At 40.0% G+C, this 27,235-nt stretch overlaps 1 protein-coding gene across 3 annotated transcripts in view; it reads right to left on the bottom strand.

Moving 5' to 3' along the window:
* Nucleotides 1-4,121: 4,121 nt before the first annotated feature.
* LOC117402298 (protein phosphatase 1B-like) overlaps nucleotides 4,122-27,235 on the bottom strand; it is a 63,624-nt gene continuing 40,510 nt past the window's right edge. For 2 of the 3 annotated variants that reach the window (XM_034003296.3, XM_059024718.1), the window contains exons 2-7: nucleotides 23,427-24,290; nucleotides 22,220-22,337; nucleotides 15,933-16,044; nucleotides 14,129-14,186; nucleotides 7,837-8,087; nucleotides 4,122-6,283 (exon numbers count right to left, since the gene is read on the bottom strand). In XM_034003296.3, the coding sequence (XP_033859187.2) occupies nucleotides 7,869-8,087; nucleotides 14,129-14,186; nucleotides 15,933-16,044; nucleotides 22,220-22,337; nucleotides 23,427-24,272 (1,353 nt within the window). In that variant the 5' untranslated portion in view covers nucleotides 24,273-24,290 and the 3' untranslated portion in view covers nucleotides 4,122-6,283; nucleotides 7,837-7,868. The remainder of the gene's footprint in view (nucleotides 6,284-7,836; nucleotides 8,088-14,128; nucleotides 14,187-15,932; nucleotides 16,045-22,219; nucleotides 22,338-23,426; nucleotides 24,291-27,235) is intronic. The other variant, XM_034003297.3, reaches the window with a different exon arrangement.

Below are 27,235 nucleotides of genomic sequence, written 5' to 3' on the forward strand. Positions count from 1 at the left end.
CTGGATATTTTCAGAATTCAGTCAGAGCCTCGTTTCTTAGTTCTTACTGTATATTTAGCTTCATAGGCATTTATTAGTTTGGTGCATCGAATTAATTTGCCAGTCTTCTGGGGAAATAGCGAAGGACAGACAGACACAGTTGAAATCATGTAGTTTTACACTGTCATCCTGTGTTTTAACAGCAGGGCAGCAGTGTGGAGTAGTGGTTAGGGCTCTGGACTCTTGACCGGAGGGTTGTGGGTTCAATCCCCAGTGGGGGACACTGCTGTTGTACCCTTGAGCAAGGTATTTTACCTAGATTGCTTCAGTAAAAACCCAACTGTATAAATGGGTAATTGTATGTAAAAATAATGTGATATCTTGTAACAATTGTAAGTCGCCCTGGATAAGGGCGTCTGCTAAGAAATAAATAATAATAATAATAATTACACATGGTACCTGTAAGCTGCAGGTAAGCTGTTGTCTTCTGATATATTTAGAAATACTACAAGAAACTACAATTCAATGACGAACGTTTCGACTACAAGTCTTTAAGCGTTTGAAACATTGCTCGTTGAATTCAAGCTTCTTTTAGTGTTTGTAAATTCAGCCCTATTGAATGCTCATCAGGTATGGATGATATTTTATCAAACCATATACACAGTGACCTCTGCTACAGCACCTCTAGTGTGTCAGAGTTCCATTCAAAAGCTTCCTGCGGTATACCACAGTGAAAGCATAGCAGAGTGCAGCGAAGCACAGTAACAGTATAGTAAAAGCATGGTAAAGCACTGCCACTCCAAGTGCTATACATCACAGTAACAGTATAGTTACAGTTTAGTAAAAGCATGGTAAAGCACTGCCACTCCGAGTGCTATACATCACAGTAAAGGTATAGTAAAAGCATGGTAAAGCACTGCCACTCCGAGTGCTATACATCACAGTAACAGTATAGTAACAGTTTAGTAAATGCATGGTAAAGCACTGCCACTCCGAGTGCTACACATCACAGTAACACTATAGTAAAAGCATGGTTAAGCACTGCCACTCCGAGTGCTATAGATCACAGTAACGGTATAGTAAAAGCATGGTAAAGCACTGCCACTCCGAGTGCTATACATCACAGTAACGGTATAGTAACAGTTTAGTAAATGCATGGTAAAGCACTGCCACTCCGAGTGCTATACATCACAGTAACACTATAGTAAAAGCATGGTAAAGCACTGCCACTCCGAGTGCTACACATCACAGTAACAGTATAGTAAAAGCATGGTAAAGCACTGCCACTCCGAGTGCTATAGATCACAGTAACAGTATAGTAACAGTATAGTAAAAGCATGGTAAAGCACTGGCACTCCACAGTAACAGTATAGTACAGCATGGTAAAGCACAGGCACTCCACAGTAACAGTATAGTAAAAGCATGGTAAAGCACTGGCACTCCACAGTAACAGTATAGTACAGCATGGTAAAGCACAGGCACTCCACAGTAACAGTATAGTAAAAGCATGGTAAAGCACTGCCACTCCGAGTGCTATACATCACAGTGCCAACCCAATGACCTGACCACACCTGTAGAGAAGCTGTTGATTGTTACTGTTGTTCTTCCTGGTTTTACTAGTCTAATAATAGCACACCTGAGCTTGTCATCTGTGCACTGTAGCTAATCAAGCTTGTATTAAAACCTGGAACAGGTGGAACTGCTATGTAACAGGAGTTTTATTTCCATACCACCTGTTGTTACACTCAAAAATACAAACGTTTGGGCTCCCGAGTGGCGCATCCAGTAAAGGCGCTCCACGTGGAGTGCAGGATGCGCTCGGAGGACAGCGTGTGTTCGTCTTCATTCTCCCGGGTCAGCGCAGGGGTGGTAGCAGTGAGCTGAGCCTAAAATAATTGGCCATTTCCAAATTGGGGTGAAAATAATAAAAATAATTGGCAACGACTACATTTATAAAAAAAAAAGAAGAAAAATACAAGCGTTAAAGCTGTAACTTTCCTGTGAGAAGGGTGTAGTTTAATAATCTCACCTGAGGTGATGTTTATTAACATTAACATGTATTTAATTCCTTCCAGTAACACACACATATATATATATAGCTTTTGCTCAAAAGAACCAACTTCCCAACATTTCGCTATGTTTGACATACCTTTGTCAAGGGAAAGTGTGTTTGAAAACAAACAGTGGAGCCACTTACAGGCTTTTGGTGCCATGGTAACTGCACTTAGTTATTTCTGTTTAAATCTATTAATGTGTTTGTGATTTAATTTACTACATAGTTAACAATCTACTATTCCTTTCTATTTAAACCTTCAGGCATCATGGTATTGAGTCTATTTATCCAATTAATTTCCATTATTCTTCTATATTATACATTATCTCATTTTGTTTCTTCTAAAACGACACATTTTTGGTCATTTGCGTTATTTTTTTGTAAACTATTAGTAAATTAACTTTTTATTTCTTGTGTTATATATATTTCACTGTATTTCATGTATTATGCATTGTTCCTCACAAATCTTGTAAAGCGTTTTGTGATGGTGGTCCGCTATGAAAGGTGCTGTATAAAATAGAGATTGATTGATTGATTGATATTGATATATACATACATATACACACCCACAGCTTTATAAAGCCGCTCTCAATGCACAGAGGATCCTGCTGACATGACCTGTCTTCCAGCACATACCTTCCCAGTTTAATTCCTTTTGCAGCTGCATACCGACTGACAGCTGCACACTACAATTAAGATATCAGTTTAGCACTGGATAATACACACCACTCACAAGTTAAAAGGAAATGCTTCCCAGGTAAGTGTGTTTTTCAACACAATAGTGCTCTCAGATTTCCTAAAATGCGTTTTTCTTATTGCGTGCGCTTGTTGAGTCTGGAGAGGCAGGTTCATTTAAGAAGTTAATTCTGGCTCTGACAGGACTATCTAATCATCATAATCATCACCATCAAACCTTCGCTGGTCAAGCTTATATGAACTACGAAATCCCTGTTTCTTAATCAATTCACAGCTGATACAGCTATAAATTGTACATAGGAGTGACATTGTTATTACGGTATACATCAAAGGGCTCTGTGGTATGAATAATGTTTTCTTAATCTTCTTTACACGCTTGCATTGGCTGTAACCCCATCTTCTGACACATTGGGTCCCTATCATGAACATGCTCCTGGTCGGATTTCATTAAACTTGTAACCCTGCTCTGCTTAGGAATGATAATTATATTGTCAGTTAAAAAGCACTGGTATTCACTGTAGATCTGTGGTGATTTCAGAGTGGGGAAGCTGGTTTGATATTAATCCACGAAAGGAGGCCTTTGTTCGAACACTTATGTTGGACCTTGCTATACAGTGCATTAAATATATTAGTTACTGTACAGTGTGTCTTAGAATGTTTTTTTGTTTTGTTTTTTTTTTAACACATATTTGCTTGCTGTATGCCTATCAAACACTATTTAAGCATCAACATACAGCCAAAACACAAACACTACATGAACAATTCATTATTGTATTTCATATAAAATTGATTTATAAGACAGGGAACAATCCAGTAAAGTTGTCCACACGGAAGGCGGTGCATTTTGGTGGTTAGGTAACATTAATTTATTATCATAAACTATAGAACTAAAAAATAAAGAAATAAAGCAATGCCAAACTGTCTGTTACAACCCATAGAAGCTGATGTTGAGGTTTTGATCCCTCTACTTTTAACACTGTTATGAATTGCTTTTACACCCCCTTGTGCCTGTGCTAAGGGATTACAAACTAATAAGAGCTCATGTGTGGCCAGAAAGGATGCACTGTGTGGAAACAAGCAAGTGAAAACGTGTGCATTTCATTACACTGCCAGCTTGCAAAATATACTGGAGTCGAACACAGTATAAATACAGTATGCCCACTGATCTGAATCAACTAGACTGAAGACAGGTGGGAAATACAGTACACTGCACCTCATCGATTCAACAACGTGCTGATTTCAAAAAAGCAGTGGTCCTTCCCACAGCTTACAATCGAGTACCAATCCATGGCAATTAAGTTCCGCACGTAGCCGAATGGAAAATGATTTTCCTCTTGCTGGATTTAAAAAGAAAGTGTGTCAGTACTGGTTAGAGTAAGGAGACGAGGCACGGTCTTTAGCAATCCTTTATTGAAGATAACAAGGTGGTTATGTCCACTGTATCGGATGAAACATCACAATATCATACTGGGAACTATCAGTACAAGAAAGGACTCGAGTTCCAATCCACTTTTGTACTCTCCATCCCCCTACCCTACAACCCAGACAAGTCCCATCACAGGATACAGAATACACCTGCTAACATTATTTTTTTCCATTATTATTAATTATTATTTTTACATTTGTCATTTACAAGGCTAAAATCTATGAATAAATAAAATATATTGTGGCAATAATTATACTATATACCAATAATCATAGATACACAAAAAAAACAACAACATGGGGACATGGGGGGGGAGGTGACTGTAGGCACCAGTGCGCACAAAAAAGGATGACTTTTCAAACTTTATTTTTTTTTAAATACAGGCAGTGTTCTAGCACACAGACCTAAATTAGGAGCAGAAAGAGGGAGAGCAACAAAAAAGAAAAGAACAAGAAGACAATGAACTCAATTTCATACAATCCAATTAAAGACACTCAGCTTAAACTACACACAAGGGGGATTGACATCATAATGAAAGAGAAAGAAATCTTCACAAGGCATCCCCAGCATCGTCGATGTTATTGTGTACAGATGAATACATTCATTGTTCTCCTTAGCCCCAGCGTCTGTTTCTTCGATACATATTTTCCCTTTCCCTCAAATCATCATCACCACCATTATGTGGACTCAGTACATGCACATCTCAAAATCATTCACTAAAATCAAGGTTATTGCAAAAATAGAATCAAACTAGGAATCTTCAAGTACCTTACATTATATATGAACCACTTTTGCACCACGTCCTTTACAGAATAAACGAAGAGTCACGGAACCACTGAAAACAAATTGCTGGCTTCTGGGGTTTTCTGCTGCAATTTGTTTTCAACTCTATACACAGTAAGTAATCCCATAGCTTTCTGCTTATTTATTTTACATTATATATATATATATATATATATATATATATATATATATATATATATATATATATATATATATAGCGTTTGTTATAAATGCAAACCAAACAATACCCATATTACACAAGACTTCATCTTGAAGCAAAAACAAAAATTGTGTAATTCTAATAAAATAAACTAAAATAATGATGAAGTTATCATACAGAAAATCCACATGGAAAACAAAAAATAACCACAAATTACAATATTATAAGAAAAAGGCAAGTTGACTGTGAGAACCAACTTCTGCATCAGAGACGGGGGAGAGAGAGATAGAGAGGAAGAGAAAGAAAGGGTAGGGAGGGGGGCTGAGAGAAAGTAGGAAGAGAAGGAGAGGGAGTAGGAAGAGAAGAGGGACAGACAGACAAGAGACAGTAAATTACATTTGACATCATGGTGAGCGTAACTGAACCTATTTAGCTTGTCCCAAAGGTTCTGCAGAGAGCTCATACCTCTACTACTGTGCACATGCTTTGGTAAACATGTATGGGAACTAAATACCCTATTATATTGTGTGTATAATTTTACTCATTTTGTTGTTTTAAGGCCAGATGCAATCATATCTCAAAAGCCAGTGGTAGGTAGGCAACATCAAACACAGTGCAGAGAGAAGATGCACAGGGATTGGGCAACATGCATGTTTCCTCAGAGCCAGGAAAAACAGCGGGGCAAAAGCGCTCAACCTTTAAACCCTACACAAGTGATGCCCCTTTGAGATTTGACATGCGCATGTCCTGTGACAGGAGAATGCTTGAGTCTGCCCAGTGGAAATGGAGTCCCTGGCACCCTGGCTTACTCTGGATCTCACCTGCCCGACAGCTGGTACTGTCATCCAACAGCCGGGTACCAGATGACATTTAGTAAAGTCCAGGGTGTGCAATGAATACTGGATATAGTAGTGGCAAATCTTTTTTTTTTTTTTTTTTTTAATTCAGAAAAACACAAAAACGAACAAAACTGGTGTAAAAACGTTTTTTTCCAACTTGTATGCTCTTCCGTCTGTCCGGACATCCATCTCACCTAATGTTAACCATCCTTTGAGTTTTCTCCTTGGTATTGAAGAAAAAATGTAAATAAAGATTTCTTCTGCGATAATTCATTCAGAACATTCTTTATTTATTTTTTTAATTCTATCTCCCTAGACTACCATGGGTCTTCCAGATCTCCGGCACTCTGGGGAGACGAAACAAACAGAAAAGAAAATTGAAAAAAACACACACACACAAATTTTTATATATATATTATATATTATATATTATATATATATATATATATATTATATATTACACACACACACACACACACACACTATACTCGTGCCTATGAAACATTGCAAAAAAGAGTTATAAAGCAACATTCAATTCAAGAATACATTTTTCTTGTGGCTCATTTGTTTTTTTCATGCAAATTTCTTTGGGTCAGCTTGAACATCTTAATTGAATACAACATTCTTCACCGTCTTCTATACGGACAATGACAATATAAAGATTCATTAACCACTGAAGTTTTATTTAGTTCCGAAGTTCTTATTTACGGGTAAACCTTGTTTACAGTAAGAATTGAACTGCGCACTCAGCACTTCAACACGTGCTGCAATGTCCGAATAATAAACTAAAAACACAGACCACTTTTGCTGCCAAATTCCTTAACCTCTGGAAATACCTGGCTGCACACTTTTCACTTTTACACACTCAAGAACAGGTGGCACATACTTTTAAAAGACCCCGTTTTTTAGAGGGAGAAATGTCTTGCTTTGGGTTTTTTTGCACATGCGTGTATTTCTCATAAAAGGAGGAAGGCATGACCGGAGTATCAATATGTAGTTCAGAGGGCGGTATGGAATGAAACAGGAGAGGAGCTTTAGATTGTGCACATGTTTGAGACACAGCTGGCTGTGCCAGTGCACCAGGGATCTGCGGCTCAGGCACCTGTTCTCCCTCATGCATTAGTTCCATTTCCTTGGGTAGTTTCAAGAGAGGCAGGCAGAGAGGGTCTGAGAGCAGCAACAGGTCTGAACAGTCATTGATGAAGTTTCAGTTGCTATGGCAACGCCACAACAATACACTAAATGTTTACATCAGACGTGTTGAATACCAAAGGCATGCCGTGGACTGATTAAATAAGCTTCATACAAATGACTGCTTGGCATTCGGACCAGTGAGGTGATGAAATATTACATTAATATTACGACCATCCCAGTTTACACACTTTTTAATAAATAAGCACAAAAAACTAACAAAATAACCCAATAATGTGAATAACTGTGCTGTTGAATGGAGCCATCATTTTATTAAAAGATTGAAAAGAAAAGAAGCCTCTTTGAAAGAGGCATGTTAATGCTGTGTAGAGTAGGGCAGGGATCTCCAACCTTGGTCCTGCAGAGATACAGGGTGTCAATGAAGTCAAACACTCACTGACTAACGTTTCCTTGTGTGGCTGGATAGGGGCCTTCCACACAGCATGTTCACAATGTCAGTGTTTCTCTCTCTCTCTCTCCCTCTCTCTCTGTGTGTGCATGCGTGCGAGCATGCGTGCGTACATGCGTGATCTCCACTTCGTGATCATATCAATCATTTTCCAACAATAAAACATGAACCAACAACCCCGGGTATATCTTGCTGGCAACAGAACAATGGGACGGCCATCACAAGGACAAACTCTGACCATCTCTGAATTCATACAGGTCAGAGTCACAAAGCATTAAGAGCATGGAAGGTGGTCTATGCCTTGTGTTTTCCCCAGGATGTGTGTCAGTGTCTCAGGGCTGGCTCGCAGTCTTCTCCTGGGGGTGTCCTGCTGGTGCTGAAGTAGAAGCTGCTGATGCTTCCTGGGCTGCCCTCTGCTCTCCAGCTAGCCTGACACTAGACGGTGCCTCCTGCACAGCTGGCCCGAAGTTCCCCCTACGATTAACTCTGAACTCACGGAAAGCAGCCCGCAGCTTGCCTGGTGTCCCGTCGTCCTCTGCTTCAGGAGGATCCTTATCAAGATTTAACACCCCAGCATCAGTAGACAAACCAGTTTATAAATCTTAAAACCTAAAAAGGGTCCCGTGCGAGACAGAGGTAACCCCAAATACAAAGAGCCCCCCACCCCATCCCCATTCCTGCCCTCTCCGCTAGTGAGAATTTAGGTTATTCCTCCATTCTAACAGGGAACCCACCACATTTATAACCTTTCTTTAAAATCACACATTTGCAAATTAATGTTCTCCTTAAAGAGAAACTGCCTTTGAACTTGTCACACACCTGGGCTACTAAAAAGCCTGTATCTAATTACCTCAGACTGCAGCGTGTATTAAAAAGGTCTGTTAATATTAGTTTTATTATTATTATTATGAATTTGAAACAGAAAATCTCTTTCATCCATCAATACGGCCGACGGAAAAAGACTCAAAACATCAAAAGTACTAGAATCCTCTTAACTGTTGGATGCAGTGCACATCCTCTCAATTGTGAATATTCATGCTGGTGCTTCTTTTCAGCTGTTTCATTGTAATCGTAGCACCCAGTACAGCCCTCCCTATGAGACGAATGTTGGCCCTGCCAGCACCACTGTCCAGACAGGGAAGGCAGCAGCAGTGTCCTAGCCTAGCTGCTACACTCTGATCACTAGGCAGAAATGACAGAAATTAAAATACCCTGGGATATTCAATTCCTTATGAAGCGCTCGGCTGTAGACATCGTAACTGCCAACCTTGTTGTCATCTATTGCTATCATTTCAAACTGCAGTTTGTTTTGTTCAACAGTGTTGCAAACCAGTCTCAAAAAGCATTTTTTTGTATTGCATTCTGTAGTGGGTGTTGTGATTGTTGTTGAGTTGAATGACACATTCAGGGATGGCAATGAGACTCCCATTGCATAGTAGTTTGATCCATTCCTCGTAAGACACACCTGAGCTTGTTACGTATGCACTGGGGCTAATCAAACACAAAATAAAACCTGGGATGGGTGAAACTGCTATGTGATTGGAGTCTTACTTCCATTCCTGCATTTTACTTTATTTTCCTCCAATTAAAAGTAGACTTGATTACAACTACTGTATGAGAGGCAATTAGGGTCAAACCTACAGTATCAAGGCCCTTACCCCAAGATGCACTGTGCACCATTTAATATAAAACCGTGAATCTTTCAAACAGCTAGACCGTGCTTCTGTGGTTTCCAAATGATCAGAATTGATTTGTTTTGCAACGTCATTGTAGCCCTTAATCAATATGACTACGTTTCAATTGAATCTACCAAAACGGCAAATAAGCAGGGATCCAAGCTCCAGTCTGCACGAATAAAAACTATAGAAATGAAACATGAAATGCAGAAAGAGTTCAAGATAAGAAAATGAAGAGGCTACTGCAGCTATGCTATCCAATCACTTCTGTATTTGTGTGATGGAAGTCCTATATTCTTACTGGAGAGGGCTGCAAAAAGCTTAATCGAAGTGTTAGGAAGCACAGTTTGAATCCCATTGTTTGGCCTGGCAAAGGACCTCAATACAGTTACTTACATTTAGCAGGATCTACTGTGGGGTGAATGTTAGTGCAGCAAGCATGCCTAGCCAGAGCACTAAAACCACCATGCGGGTCAATTTGACCCAGTTTGGATTTAAAATGTTAATTACTCTTTGTGGCGGAGTGTCCCGCCCCTATATTTACACTGTTTATTATTATTTGTATTATTATTTGCGGAGCGGATAAAAGCGCAGCGTATTTGTTATTGTTTTTATATTTTAAAAAATCTCGTGAGGATGCGTGACTGATCATCTACTGATTTATTTAACTAGCTGTCAGTCACGCATCCTTACTAAACGCGTGCAGACTGTGGCCGAGGGGTAATAAGATAATTAACAGCTAGTTAACCCCTCGGCCAGAGTATAAGAACCTACAGCTGTCCGTTCTGCAGGGTGGAGTGTACAGAGGAGAGTACGGGTAGCGGAGAGAGAGAGGAGAGAGAAAACAAATTAAAAACAACTGCTAAGTATCGTGCTGGTGGTAAAACCAGCACGCTTATTTGTTTATTTCTATTTGTTTGTCCAACGCGCCTTTTTGTTTTGTGTTTTGTTCTGTTTAAATCTTTTGGTTTATTTAGTTAATAAAACGCTGAGCGCCGTTGCGTTCAGCTTCACCCGCCTATCCATTGTTTTGTTTCTGTTACTTCCTGGTCCGTGACGTCACCTCACACGCCACTCAACAGCTGCTCGACCACATATGGAATTAGTAGCTGATCAGCCACGCATCCTCACGAGATTTTTAAAATATAAAAACAATAACAAATACGCGGCGCTTTTATCCGCGCCGCAAACAATAATAAATAGTGCACATTTAAATATAGGGCCGGGACACTCCGCCACACTCTTCCATTGTAAATCGTATGTGTGTGTCCGGTTTTGACTTTTCCTAAATATATGAATTAAATATCCAGACGACGTTTGATAGCCAGAATCGCAAAAATTATAAAGTTATAATCATTTAGAACCGCCATGTGGTTCAATGTGACCCATGCATTACAATACATGTTTTTTTTTTTTTTTTTTAATATAATGTAAGATATTCAATTTTTTTTTGTAAATGCAGCAAACAAGACTCGCCCCCTCTTCATAGCACACGTGTTTTTATTTTTTATTTCAAGCATTTATTTGTTTGTAGACTGACTACGAGACAGAGATTGCTATGATTGTGGATTTGTACAATTGCACCAAGATGCCAACTCAGTGAAAGCCTAGTTGCTTTGTTTCTCAGTGTACCTCGGAGACATCAATCCTTCGTTTTGTTCCTGAAATGCAACTGGGAATGTGTCAGAAGGAAATATTTAATCTTGAAAGTAGCATTTTGATTAGAATACAGCAGGCTGCACTCAGATGCACACAGCAAACCGAAATGACAGATAGGATAACAATTTAATGTGCCTAATATGAAACGTATATTATATATTATTTTTTTTAATATTACATTTAGAAAAAAACATTTCGGTTTTACAGGTTTGTATGTACCAGTTTACACCTGTTTACACAATAGTGTTCAATGGAACTGCGTCTGTGTTTACAGCACAGCTCCTGGTTGCAGGCACAGTCAGCTGGCAGACGTGTACGCTCCTCCATAGAGTACAATGCAGCCGTCATAGCGGAAGTAGTGTTATATGTTATGTAGTATTAGAAACAATGATTTCAGCTTTACAGTTTTGTATGTACATATACCTCTTTACACCTGTACACGGGTATATGTACATACCCATTTGTTTTTAAATGTATATTTTATTATATTTTTTCACTGTTTGTATATGCTCTCATTTTGAAAATAGTGTTTCTGCGATGCAAATGTTAGCTATGATGTTCATGAATAAAACTTTTGCGTTGTATCCGATAGTATGTTTTTCATTTTCATAACGAAATAGTTTAAAAATGTACCACGTGGAGGTTCTAGGTCGTTCAAAAATCCGGCGGTTCTAGTGTTGATTCATTTATTTTACCCAAGGTTTCTTTCCCATGATGTTGAAGTGAATGTAATGGGAAAGGCGTTTTGATTTATTGGATGTTTTTTTCACTCTCTGCTTTGAATTTTTCACACTACAGTAATCCACGGAACCCCTCAGTAGGCAAGTCCAATGCAGTGCTAGCCCAGGTTGTCAAATCAATTTCCTTGCTTTTTAGTGTGAGTATATGTATCAACGGAGTCACTTTCTTTGGGATGAACATCTTTAGATTTTCTGTATGATTAAATAATAATAATAATAATAATAATAATAATAATAATAATAATAATAATAATAACAACAACAACAACATATTAGTATTATAAATTTCCCCAGTGGAAATTTATAATTTCTAGACATTTCTCGAAAACAAAGAATTTTAGGAAAAATCTTTTGTAGCAAAAGTTTTGCTTTTGTGGATGAGGAAAAAAAGTTACAAGAAATAGATGTCTATAATTATTTAATTTTAGCATTTTATTTGCAAAACTCCAAAAATGCTAATTCAAAAGTGTTCATACCCTTTGATGGTATGACAGCATTGTCTACAAGGTGCTAGAAATTTCAATATGATAATGCAGAACCTAATTCTAGAAAAAATGCCTAGAAAATGCTGGATTGTAGGTGAACATTCTTAGAGTATAAAAGGGTTAGGCATAGGATGATTTCTATCATTACCAATAAGTCAATATGGGAAAAAGTAAAGGAGCTACCTGAAGATCTTAGGCAGAAAATAATTTATTGTCATACAGCTGGAGAAGGATACAAGAAGATTTCCAAGCATTTGAGTCTCCCAATTTCAACTATTGTCTCTATTATCAAGTAGTACAAGACTCATGGTACTGTCACAACGCTCCCTCGGTCTGGAAGAAAGAAGGTTCTTTCACCAAGAACAAGTAGAAGAATTGTGAGGAAGGTTAATAACAATCAGAGATTGACTGCCAAAGATATTCAAAGTAAATTGGCTGCAGGTGGGACTGTGGTTTCCATTTCAACCATAGGTCGAGTATTGCATGGTGAAGGTCTCAATGGTCGCAGGCCAAGGAAAAAGCCACTCTTAGGAAAATGTCACGAGGACAATCGCTTAAAGTTTGCAAAACGGCATTTGAATGATGGATAGGAGTTCTGGGCAAAGGTTTTGCGGAGGGATGAAACAAACAAAAATCGAGCTATTTGGTCACACTGATAGTCGTTACGTTTGGAGAAGGTCTGGTGAGGCGTACAAAGAAAAGAACACCATACCTACTGTCAAGCATGGAGCTGGTAATATCCTTCTATGGGGCTGTTTTTCCTCTAATGGCACAGGAAATTTAGTTCTAATACATGGTAAAATGGATTCCATAACATACCAAAAGATATTGGCCAATCATCTGAAACCCTCCGCTACAAAACTTGGTTTAAAGCACAACTGGACGTTCCAACACAACAACGATCCAAAGCACACATCAAAATCTACTTCAGAATGGTTAAAGAAGAATAAAATCAAGGTTCTGGAATGGCCTAGTCAAAGTCCCAATCTAAATCCGATTGAGAATCTCTGGTATGAGTTGAAGAAGGCTGTGCACAAGAGAAGTCCTCGGAATTTGAATGAAGTGGAGCGATTTTGCATTGAAGAATGGTCAAAAATCACTAAAGAATCATGCCAAAAGCTCATTGACAAATATCCTAATCGTTTAAGAGAGATTATTATTGCTAAAGGTGCCTAAACAAGCTATTAATTAAATTTTCCTTGTCAGCGTATGAATACTTTTGAATGAGCATTTTTAGATTTGCAATATAATTGCTGAAATAAATAATTGTCGACATCTATTTCTTGTAACTTTTTTTCCTCATCCACAAAAGCAAAACTTTTGCTACGAAAGATTTTTCCTATAATTATTTGCTTTCGAGACAGTTCTAGAAATCACACATTTCCATTGGGGTATGTAAACTTTTGACTACAACTGTGTATATATATATATATATATATATATATATATATATATATATATATATATATATATATATATTAGAAATAGGTTTTTAAAAAATGTACACAAAAGGTTCAAAAGATTAAAAAATCTTTTATTTTCAGGACGTTTCGGGCAAAAGCCCTTCTTCAGCTGTTTAAAAAGAAAAGTAGACACTGTGCAGTAAACTTGTTGTTATTCAAGAATTTTAATTATACAGAAATTCTGTGGATGGGGTCATGATTATGGGTTTTCTTGTTGTTACTGCATCTTGTAAAGCGCTTTGTGATGGTGGTCCACTATATAATAACTGGTGATTATTATTAGAATAGAATGTTCATTCCCAGAGGTTCCAAAGTTCTTCAAACTGCCCTTTCCCTTTTATTTAGTACTTCCACTCTCTACTGCAGCAGTCTTTTAAACAAACACATGCACACAAAGGTGTCTGTGTGACCTCTGGCTGTATAATCCATTGTTTTCATAAAACGCTAGATAAGTAAGTAAAGACTTGGGAGCAGCTTGGATATTAAAAAGGGGCAGTTCCCTGTCTCAATCAGCCACACACAGTGCACAATGGATCATAACAAATTGAAGTGGAAAGCGAGACACTCACCCCATCCTCATCCCGGTGTGGGTTCAGCCTGCTGTACACAGCTTCAATTACACTGCGCCTGCAGACAAGTCAAAGACACATCAGAGAGCATGCAGGGTGTTATTACCTGGCAGCTGTGGTTTTACCATTGATGTTTATGAAGCTCCAAAACCGATAGGCATAATAATCTGCATTTCTATTTATTTTAATATATATTTTTTACCCCCAGTTTAGAATGTCCAACCATTTTTACCCCTCACTGCAGTGAAGAAACAGACCCTTCTGGTTTTGCCTCCCTAACCCGCAGGAGCGCCAGAACCAATGCGAGCTCCCTCCAGACACCCCACAGCCAGGACGCTCCCGTGCCCTGACTGTAGGACTCACCCTACACTCCACGTCGTCGTGCTTTTACCAGGTGAGCCACTCGGGGTCCATGTGCATTTCGATTTTTCTTTTCTTTCACAGTATACAGAAATGTGGATGGGTAGGGATAAATAAACAACTAAAAATAAAGACTTCTTTACATCTTCAGAAGGGTACATGAGAGGTGATAGAGGCTGGGAATCGTGTATCATGTTAGCAGCAGGCATGTTTGCTCACAGCTGTTGCACTTCATTTCTATTGAATCTGCAGGAACATCAGAATCTGTCAGCCTGGAACAGCAGGCGCTATAAACATCTCTCCTTCATGAGGCTCTGCTCTGCTTCAGACACAGTCATCTCCACACTACCTTCTACTCCGGGTTTGAATGGCAGAAAACAGGACAGACTGAACTCTGCCTGCAATTGTTATGAAAATGTTTTCTCATGCAATCTGTTGGGTCTGTCATACAAAGAGTGCAAGAGAAAATAAACTCTCATCTTGATTAGATGTAGCCACCGAACACTTAAACATATTAGAAGTTATTGAATCGATATAAAAAAAACAGACAAAAAGCTGATAACGTATTTAATCTGTTTGTATAGACCATGTTGCGGTTTTGGATGCTTTGTCATTGACATTCCGAGTTAACAAACATTAATGGATTCCCTACCCATTTTAAAAGCATGCATTTAAACATTAGAACCACTTGTAACCTGCACTGAACCTTTATTACCGAATAACACACTGCAGAGAGGTGTGGAGGATGTGCAGCTGTGGGTTATTTAAAAGCATGCATTTGAACAACAGAACCACTTGTAACCTGCACTGAACCTTTATTACCGAATAACACACTGCAGAGAGGTGTGGAGGATGTGCAGCTGTGGGTTATTTAAAAGCATGCATTTGAACAACAGAACCACTTGTAACCTGCACTGAACCTTTATTACCGAATAACACACTGCAGAGAGGTGTGGAGGATGTGCAGCTGTGGGTTATTTCCCAACACTTTGTTGTTTATGCTCTTTATAAGACACGTCTACAGTAGTTTTCTTTTGAAACCCCAGTACTAGTCATTTCTTTTCCATATTTGCACCCTAGTTTTTGAACACTTAGACAGATTTATTGAGACACCTGTTCACCAAAATGCACCACTTTTTGTGAAAGGAAATATTAAACTTACACAACTAGTAACAGATTGTTTGTTACTTGTTTTATGAGACTTTCATTCAATTTAAATTACAACAATCTATATTGTAGTGTGGCAATGAAATCAGACCCAACAACCACTATCTTTAAAAATAAATAAATAAATAAATAAATAAATAAAAATCCTCATCCTAATGTGTTCTCTTTCCTAACTAAGAAGTCCACTCTGGCCAAGAGTTCTAAGTGGAGCCCTTCCTATTAAAATCTTCCATGCAGGTAATGTGGTAAAGCAGTGCTTTGTACAAGCTGGTCGTACTTGCTGGCCAGGCCTCCTCCTGGGGGCAGGTTCGGGATGATCTCCACAGACAGGTTGCGCATTACATGAACCAGCTCCGGAATGCCCTCCTCACCAGACTTCTCAATGATTTCTGGAGGAAAAGAAAGAAAAATCCTTAAGCAGGAGCCTCCATTTCTAAAGCCAAGCCAAGGATTTGAAACGAGCCAGCCTTCTGCTTGCTAGGAATGTAGAACGGCAAAGGATGAGACCCAAGACCCAAAACTCACAAAGTATGTTGACATACAAACAGGTGTTTGAAAGAAGAACAGTGATGTTTTGATCAGGTTTTGGATTGTTTTTCCTGAGCTCAGACAGTTGATTGCCCCACCCAGTCTACGGATAATATTAGAGGGTCCAGTGCTTGCATGTATTTGAGCCACGGAGGGATTTCAATACTGTTAGAGGACAGTATTGAGCCTGGTTTCGACTAGCCTTGTTTGGCAGTGCTCTACATCAGTGGGGGCTGCGACTTTGACTAAAGGGCGGTTCTGTAAAAAATTATTATTATTATTTTTTAATGGATAGAACATTTTAAATAAAAACATAAATGACAGCTAATTAGTCCCAAGTTCTTACCTTTCAAATGAGCCATTGACGATCACTCTAGGACTTGTAGAATGAGAAATTAATGTTACAAGTGGCGCGTGTCAGTGAAACTGCAGTGAACAGAGACAAAATGGCAACATCCATGTATGGGGTGACAAGTGTAAAAAAAAAATTTAAAAAAAAAAAACACCAATGTATTAACATGTGTTTTTTTTCAGGATTTAATGTAAATTGCATATTTTTTCCTAGATTTAAATAAAGTCAAGATTTAGCTAAATACATAAATGTTAACGAAACACATTCTTAAAGGTTGGCGAGTAAGTGCAGCTCTGCAGCATACAATGCCAAATCAAAGCGTCAATGGGCGTGGGCTTCCATGTTAAAGGGCTATGCACACAGGACGCAAACGACTCAAGCGAGTGAATAAATAATGAAAACTATTGATTTTAATGGAGTAATGCACACCACAAGTGGCACGAATGAAGCGAACAAATATAGAAATACATAAATTAGTATTCGTGCGGCGCAAAGGATCAATCAGAAATAAGGTCAAAGGTAGTGGCTGTCAGACTGTCACTGTCTCACTCATGCAGCGATTACCACAGAAATAAAATAAATAAAAAATAAAAATAATAATTAATGAGAATTTAAATTACTGAAGTCGAAAAATAAAATGTTCTTTATGCCAGTGTCAGTGGTTATAAAGACAATAAAAAGAAGGACGCCACATGGCAAGAAATAGCAGAACAATTGGAAATTGGATGGTATGTCATCTCTCTTTATTTCACCTTAATTTTAGTCAAAGTGACGGGGAGCGCCACACACTGGTTTTGTATTTCTGTAAAATGACGCTTCTTTCTTTTAATAATTTGACCAATAACAATCACATTAGCTCTTTAACAAGCCGGTGGTATTCCCCGAACTGTTTCCTTTGTTTTATTGTATTTTGTTGCCGCAAAAGGAGACAGTCTTTTCTGTTCATGACTAGCTACAGTTGTCGTTTTTTTTTTATGTACTCGTGCTTCGCTCCTGGTGTGCATACTGTATTTGCCTCGAATTCGCTTGCTCGCGTCCGGTGTGCATGGCCCTTTAATATTTTAATATGTGTGCTGTACATTACAGTCCTGGGGCACCCACTGGAGCGGAAAGCCTGCTTGGTGCGATCACAACATTTCATTTTTCATCAGGGATGATCATACTCTGGCTGCAGGGACGATGACAGCATGCAGTTAAACATGTTTAGTACACTGGCAGATAACAATGCAGGGGTATCGGAGAATGCCAAATGCCTCCGACCCTATAAAACGGATGTGACGGATATCTGATTATTTCATTTTGGCCCGTTCCAACCCTTGTATCTTCCCTGCAAAACGGACAATATCAAAAATACATATCTGAAAGGACTGTTTTAAAATAAGTAGGCTTCCATTTAGAATTGGTTTTGTTGGTACAGTACTATATTTTTTTTAACAGAAGTAGTATTTTAATTCAGAACGATATGATTGTGAAAATATCACTTTCCAAAACTAAAGAGACGACACGTTAACTATAACACAGTACATACCTTTAAACAAAATAAAGTCGTATTTAATATCCAACCTTGCCACACTTATTTTCTTGACTGATTCATGTATTAAATAGGTATTGCAGACTCAGCCATAGTGGAAAACGAAATGCCCTTTGGGAAGACTATTGCTACCTCCAGGGTGCAATGCAGGGAGTCTGCAGCTTCGGGCATTATAGCCCCCTGTCGATAACAATAGTCTTCCCTCAGGTCAATAATTTTCCACTATAGCCCTCCTCTCCAGTCCATATATATATATATATATATATATATATATATATATATATATATATATATATATATATATATATATGATATATAAAAAGAAACGACAGGTCATTAGCACTGTCGATAAGGCGTGGAGACCCAATGAGCAGCTGGGATGGATAGACCGGTATGACTGAACAAGTAATTTTGCAAACCTCCCTTTTATAACTAATTTCAGAGTCTTGTACAGAAATAAGTCTCGCAATATTATACAGGGGCATTACACAATATTAAGTTCCACAGGTTAAGCCACTGAAATAACACAGGAACAGAGGGAGAGACACAAGACACAGACACACATTATTCATCTATTTAAAAAGTCTGTCAGCGGGAGAGTCGGACGAAACTCCTTACAGAACACTCAGCCCCAGCAATGAAGTACAACCATGCCTCAAATAAGAGCTCTGCAGCAGGGTGGGGTATGGCTGGACTGCACGGATGCTCTGAACAGATAAAGCTCCTTACTGAACACTCAGACCCAGCAATGCTAGTCTGACCTACCAAAAAATCTAAAACGCCACACACCAGAATTGAACCTGGGTACAAAAGGTCATTCCTACAGTATGTGGCAACACTTTCTGACTGTCACTCCCGCAGTAAATGAGTAAGTTGCGTGAAAGAAGCAATTCGGTAGTGTTCAAGATGTCAGGGACTTCCATAGAGGCCGCCTCTTTCTGGTGTACGTGTTGCTCATGCACCTAAAATTAAATTGGATGGTCATCATCCACAATATCCCAAAAATGTATTACACAGAAAGCACCAGGGATTTTTTTTTACCGTTCTGTATGCAAAACGTGATGTTATTTGTATCTACTATGACTAGGCAACTAAACCACAAGGCCCAGGCATGTCAGTGGCACACATCCCCTGCCATGACTGATCAGCCATCACAGCCATCGGTAACATGAAAAAGTACATCACTCTGGCCTGCAGCCATGTCCTTCGCATTCTGCAGCACGCGTCATTGACAGTGTCAGATTGTACATTATGGAGGCACCCTGGCTGTCTAGCTCTCTCTCCCGAATCACCACAAGCTTTTACATACACTGTAGAGAAGCGCTCATTCAAACATGATGAAGCTTGTTCTCGACATGCTGTACACCCGCCATTGTATTCGAATCTGAAGGCATTCGTCCCATCTGTCTGTAGTTCAGATTTCGATTTGTAAGTGTGTATATGTAAAAATACAACCCTAGCAGGGAATCATAAAGTGCAATGAACTGTACTGTGTGTAATACAACTGGAATTTCCATCAAGGGCATTCTGCTAACCAGACTAACACACAGGAGCGAAATGCGCAACTTCTGTATCTGTGGAACAGCCCCCGTCCTTCATACGTGAACCAGTAGCCTTAACCCCTCTCTCTGAGGTGTATGCATACACAGTTAGGAGGAGGGAGGGACACATTCATTATCTTTGTAGCTTCTTCAAAACTGACTGCCTATATCCAAAAATGAAAACCACAAAAGATTCCAAAAGAAAATTCAAATAAAAACTGGAACTAATATAATAATTTTCTGGAGGAAACAGATACTGCAGTTATAGTACACATCTCCAGCTCAAGCGAGCAGACGTGTCGGGAGACAGCTTCTCGAACCCTGTACAGGGAGCTGTGCTTGAAAGGAGAGCTTCTCGAACCCTGTACAGGGAGCTGTGTTTGTGATTGAAAGGAGAGTCTCTAATAAGCGCTGTGACCTGCTAGGGAATCCTGGAATACTTGCAGTGGTTACATGCTGTCTGCCAGCCAATGCGTTTTTTTTAACCAAAGGGGGACATGCAGCTATTCTGGTATTTGCAGCACCCAGGCTTCATTATTCCATTGCTCTTTTCAAATTTCAAGAGAAGTGTTTATTTAACAACGCAAGCCTTTTTACTTAAGACTCCTGCCAAATGTTTAAATGGCCAAGGAAACGAAGCAGAACTGTGGGGATTTAAAACAGACAAACTGGGAAATGAACAACCTGGATTGGAAAAGCATGTTGAGATTCTTAAAACATTTTAAAACATTTACCATAATGTTTCAGCATTCTAACTGGACTCGCTTGCTGCTACTATAACATCTGATAACCCGGGGCACTGTGCGGAAAGATTAATATCCTCATGAAAAAACACCCTACAACATGTGACAACGACAGCACTGTGTACTATGTAAAAAAACAAAACAAAACAAAAAAAAACACAAAACAAAAACAAAAACAAAAACACAACATACTCCTCTGAATAGATGATCATTCACTTTAAATATATACAAAATATTTTAACAAGCAAGTGTAATGTGACTCCAAAAATGAATAATCTTTAGGAATGATAAATGACAGGGGTGGCATTTCATTGCATAGTTAACATTTTCTGGCAGGCCACAGGTTCATCAGCCATAATATTTTAGGAATACCATGAGACCCTGTTGCAACACCTCATCAAACCAGCCTGCAAAAGCGGGTTCTGCCAGCTCTTCACTGGGATTTAACAGCACGCAGCTTGCTCTGGAAACTGTGAAGCCTTGCTTTGCATTCCAGCTAATCCCACGCTCAATCCATGCGTGTCTGTTTCCATCACAGCATCACGGAGCAGCGGCCAGAGAATTAGAGGCTCAACATTTCCGTGTGAGGATTTGAGCTTTGCATGCAACACACTCAGCCTGTGTGCGTGTGTGTGTGTGTGTGTGTGTGTGTTGGGCTGAGATCCCTGGCATGTGCTTCCAGAAGCACTCAGAACACTTTGGCATACTTGCTTTAGGGAGGGTGCTGGTTTAACCCTTTTAGTCCGTATCTTAGTGTGGTTTAGAGTTCTTAAAGTAGATGAGACTTTAAAGTCCCATTTACCAAATCAAATATTTTTGTCCTGTTCTCATGTATACTCAATCAAGGAGTTTCTTTTTGAATTAGATAACTTTTGCATTCTTCAGCTCGACAAAAATAATTCAGGACTGAAAGGGTTAAAGGGCACTGGACTATTAAATCAGTAGATCTGAGCAGATACAGTACCTATGAAAAACACTGTTATGTTCACCTGACAGCCAGCAGCCACACACACAAGAACTCAAACAGTTTGGCTCTGCTCAGCACATAGGAGTCCTTCAGATCAGTACCAGCTACGAGTGACAGAGTGTCATTAGGGGGCGCACTTCCCTCCAATCCAGAACTCAACCATTGCAACAGCAAGCAGCGTCAGAGCTGATACTCTGGATGAGATGTTACAGCATCTACTTTGTGGACCTTAAAAAGATCCCACGAGACACTGTTCATGAAGTGTAGGTGGATAACCAAGGTGCCCTGGCTACTGGATAGTGGACAATAAACCCTGCCCTACATATACCCAGACTAATTCACAACTATGGCTGCATCTCAACAGATCTCATTCATCAAATGTCTTCAATAACATTACAGCTGTCACACTAATCGTCTTCGTACTTCATCCTCAAACACAGTTTTGTATTTATTTTTTAAACTGTACAGGTTTTTTAGTTATGTGCATGGACAACCAAAAGCCATGTCAATCCTGTTCTAATGAAGCAGATGACTGGGTCACGTACAGTATTTATACAGAAAGCAGGCAGGGCTCCAAGTCCTACATTAGCACTGTATCACACAATACACAAGGTTGTTCTTTATTTAGCTCCCCATGAATTTCCAGTACACATATAAAAAAAACAGTACACTAGGAATGAAGCTCAACATTGAGGTCTACTATATTTCTAATGTATTATTGATGAACGAAAAAGAAACATAAAACAGTGTACAAATTGCGCCTAAAGAAGAAGCAGAAGAATACATTGGGTTAAGATAGCTGTGGTATTCCATACCTGTAGCAAGCTGCTGCAATGCTCAAGGTGTACTGTCCCTGTCTCAGGTCACAGACCACAAGCAGTAAACACATGAGCTAATTTTACCTTCCACGCGTGACTCCAAGTACTTATCCAGCTCAGCATCCTTCTTCACTGCCTCCTCTGAAACCTTGGGAGCGTTCGGGAAACAAACTATCACCACACTCATGTTATCACGACTTCCCTGCAGAGAGAGAGAGGAGAGAGGGGAAAGAGAGGGAGGAGAGAGAGGAGAGAAGAGAAGAAAGGAGAGAAAGAGGAGAGGAGAAAGAGAGACAGAGAGAGAGAGCGAGAGAGAGTTAGTCCCACACAGCCTTCCCTCAAAACACAGTACAGCAGGTCCAGGCCATTACACAGACACACACACACACACACACACACAGACACACACTCACGGAGGTTAGATATGCAGCATTTACTTATTTGAACATTAATAATAATGATAAACAAATAAATAAATAAATACATAAATAAATAAAAATAAATAAATAACCAGGATACAAAGCATGAATACCAGTCTTAATTTAGAGTCACTGTAGATTTCCTTACAGTATGTTGGCAAAACGTGGAAGACGATATTGTCAAAAGAACTCGTATTTGACTCTACATTCAATCTGAACACTTCTCCAAGTCTGAAAACTCCTTTCGACAGTCTGAGAGACGGAGTTAATGGATTGCATGTGCTCTGTTGTTCTTATCTCTGCCAGTTACAGTCCTGGGGTGGGGCAGGGGTAGTGGAGTTCAGTAAGATCTGCTTTAGAGCATAAAGTTAGGGAGTCAGCAAGGCTGTGTGTGCATTCCACTTGCACTTTGACCTAAACTGCAGATGATAAACGCAGATAGATGAGCAGAAATATTTCACATACAGCAACACCAGGTGTTTCCACCAGGATGAGTCGTCAAACACCATGAAAATAATAGTTAATTTACACTCTCCCAACACATTTAACTGAGAAAGACTCCAGTGAGATGGGATGGAGCATGTTTTTTCTGGAACAAGACCAGTTTTTAAGTATTAAGCAGCTTAATTAACAATCCCAGTTTCACAATGCAAGTTGTTATTATTTTAATTGCATATGCTTTGCAGTGCAGGAATGGAAATAAGACTCCAATTGCATAGCAGTTTCACCCATTCCAAGTTTTAATACTAGCTTGATTAGCCACAGTGTGTAGGTAACAAGCTCAGGTGTGTCTTATTACACTCGCAGTGGATCAAACTGCTATGCAATGTCAGACTCATTCCCATTCCGGCAGTGGTAGCCGTGCTGTGTACCTTGTGTAAGCAGGTGTCCACGACGGAGTTGCACACTTTCTCCAGGTCGTCCATTATCTCCAGCCTGGACTTGACGAACTCGCAGAGCTCCTCGTTGCTCATGACGTCCCAGATCCCGTCGCAGGCCAGCACCACGAACTCGTCCTCCTCGCACCTGGGAATCTCGTACACCTCGGGCTCGGGGGACACCAGCTGCTCCGTGGGGCCCTTGCCGTCCACGCACTTGTAGTCGTAGTCCCCGAGGGCGCGCGACACAGCCAGCGAGCCGTTAACCCGCTGGATCATCACGCTGCCACCCGCGTTCTGGATGCGCTCCTTCTCGCGGGGGTTGCAGGGCTTGTGGTCCTGCGTGGAGAAGCAGACCTGCGAGTTGCGGTACAGCACGGCCCGCGAGTCTCCGCAGTTGATAAAGTACAGGTGCTCCGGAGAGAGGAGCACGGCCACCGCTGTCGATCCGCTGCGGTCCATGCCGTTGCGCAGGTCCGAGAAGTTGCGCATGTACTCGTCGATTTTCAAAAAGCCAGTTCTGATGCCGCTCTTGACGCCCTCCACCGTGGGTTCCAAGGCAGTGCCCGGCTTTTCTATGCCCCAGAAGTCTTCGCTGCCCGTGATGTGTTCCAGGAGGTGCTTGGAGCAGTAGTTGGCCACCCGGGAGCCGGCGTGCCCGTCATAGACGGCGAAAAAGGACCAGTTGTCCAGGCCATGTGGGATCCCCAGCACTGCCGTGTGGGCATCCTCCATCTCCACGCGCCAGCCCTGCATGCTGCTCAGCCCAAAGCGCAGTCCATTCCCAGAGCCGTGGCCTGTGTGCTTCTCTGTCTTCGGCTTGTCCAGAAACGCCCCCATTGTAAAATGCTGCTTCTCCTGGAAAATTAAAGAAAAAGAAAAAGATGCAGTTTCAGCTTTCTATTTCAGCCCTACATTGCATGCCATTAACACACAAAACACATTAACTCAAGTAGCTTAGCCCACTATAAAATCCTTTCTACACATACAGCAGGAGTGGATCCTGCACAAAGAGAAACATACAGAATATGAGGAAGAAACCAAAAAGAATTCAAGCAAATGAAAACAGCTCCACCTAATTCAATGATCAGTACACAGCAAACGACCAAGGAGATGTACGTTGTCAATTAATGGGAAACTCTTCCTTGCAAATCAGTTGACCAGATTGTTTATAATGTAATAATAAGCTTGTACATATCTTTGTTGAGGAAGCAAAAGGTGTTGGACTGTTGTCTCAACGTTGTACACTGAGCACACTTTCTCTCTTGCATCACTGATTTACATGCACTGCGAAACGCTGAATTACAATGGAAACATCTGTAAAACAGGAAAGTGCCATGTGCTTCTTGATCCAGTGCTACAAATCAGATAAAACCCCACAGGTCCTCACTTCGCAGTATGTCCTCTCGTAAATAAAGAGGCAGTGTGTGGGACATGGCAGAGAGAGACTGGCCACACATAGCGAAGCAGGATCTCTGTGACTGGCTCCGCTTCACAGCTGTATCCTCATCATCTCATAACGAGTGATGAAACGCTGGTGCTTTTAATTAGAAACTAAAAAAAGAACAGGCAGAAGGGCCGTCAAGAGTTAGACAGTGGCTGTTGCATATTTTGATCTGCTTAACGTTTGCTAAAACTTAGGGAATGATTGCACTGGATTGCTGTTCTCCACAGTGTCTAAAGAAAAACAGCAATCATCACAAACCCAGGCAGCTGTTTCTCTACTTGTTATGGAAAAATCAGCCCAATCAACACCAATGACCCTCCCCTGATTGACAGCACCTGTATTCTGTGGACAGCCCAACCCTAATAATGGAATAATTCGGTACGTGCAGCACTGCTACTGTACTTGCATCTCAAGGTTTGCAACGAAAGGGGCTAGAAGAGACTATTCAAAAGGTTAGGGGAATGATTATGGAATGTGGAGCAACACTTCATGATCTGCAAGTGAGGGCTGGCATTACCACTCCCTCCCTTGACCAAAGAGACTCCTACAGTATATTGTTAAACAAGTCGTTCTGCAACATCTACTGTATCCATTTACAGCAGCGAATCAAAGAGGGAACTGCAAAGCCTCGGAATGAGATTAAAAATGAACAGGTCCCCGCACAGTGCACAGTGAAGCAATCCACTCGAGTGATTCATCTCGTCATGTACGGCGACGTCATAAAGGGATTCCACAGGCGCAGTGGGCAGTCTTGCTCGATACAAGGCTCCTCTGTGACATAATGGAACCGGACGATAGGCAGGAGTGTTCTCCCAGCAGAAAAGGCTGCAAGTCTGCCTTTCTCTCTCTTTAGTGTTAAAACCACCCCCCTCAGATTCACAGAGCAAAGTTCCACGGCACATAATCAATTATCCTCCAGCTATTTCCTATCCCAATTACGTTTACGAGACTTCCAAGATGAATACTTGGAAACAAATTTAAAATCAAATCAACAGTTCAAGCCCCTCTGCACTCCCCCCAAATCTAAATATATATTTTATTAAAGTCTGAATGTTTCTCACCAGTAAGACATGTCTCAAGTGTTGGTGTAGGCAACTTTAGTTCTAAGAATATGTAATGTTGTGTCTGGGTATATGTTTCAGCTGCAAGTCAGAGTTTAGGATTGGATCATCAAATGTGTAGCTGTCCAATAAAATGACTACGAATTCCAAGGATTTTGAGCTTTTATGTAATCATTTCCATAGGGTACAGGTACAGTAGTATAAAAAAGTTACAAATTGAACAATCTACACAATATACTGTTCCTGAAGATGGAAATAAGTCTGCCATTGCATAGCAGTTTGATCCATTCATGGTTTGAATTTATGGTTTGAACTATGAATTTAATAAGACACAATTGAGCTTGTTGCCGATACACTGAGGCATCTCATACAAAATGTATCAGTCTATCTATGAAAGTCTGGAAATAGTTCATTGTTCTGATCTCATTTAAAAACTGTTTGAGCTGTATAGTATTTACTTCAAGAATACTTTACACCATCTTGCATAAACATATTAAAACCTGGAACGGGTGGAAATGCAATGCAACAGGAGCCTTATTTCCACCCCTTTGTAACAATTGTAAGTCCCTGGATAAAGGCGTCTGCTAAGAAATAAATAATAATAATAATAATAATAATAATAATAATAATAATAATAATAATAATGTGCTGTACATTTCTCCTCATTTAATGTACTGTACATTTATACTAACAGCGATAGCTCCAATCATTCATTAGTACCTAAAATTGTAGCTATCAAACAATCCCAACACTGATGAAGGCATTATCTGAAATGTTTGGCTGGGACATTGATAAAAAGACGGAACAGTTTGTCAGTTTATTTTGTGACTATCTTTGACAGCGTTGTTTAAAGCTGGATGGATGAGCTGGTCATGATTACACGTGTACTGCCAAGCCTGTGAAGAGTGCACAGTGATTCCCTTACAGGGAGCCTGATACAGCCTGTACATTGCTGGCAACATGCCCTGGGCAGCAGTTCAGTGCTGAGGTCACGTTCCTCATACAGAAATAAATAAGCAATGTATGGGTAATCTTCCTGCGAGCAATGTAGAGCTAAACTCCAGAACCCAGGCAAACCAGTACACTGTATTATATTACAATGGCGTGCTGCTGTATTTCCCTTACTCTCTATTATGCAAGTTAGAGTATATATTTTTTTCCATTACCATGCTGGGGGTGGGGGGTGGTAAGGCAACCCACAGCAACTCATTTTGAGCAAATCAAGATTGGTCACTTTTACTTGTAAAACATTAAAAGCAGCAGCCAGCTATATAAGGCAGCAGTGTGGAGTAGTG

This window comes from Acipenser ruthenus, chromosome 5 (assembly GCF_902713425.1).
Source record: "Acipenser ruthenus chromosome 5, fAciRut3.2 maternal haplotype, whole genome shotgun sequence".
Lineage (NCBI taxonomy): Eukaryota > Metazoa > Chordata > Actinopteri > Acipenseriformes > Acipenseridae > Acipenser > Acipenser ruthenus.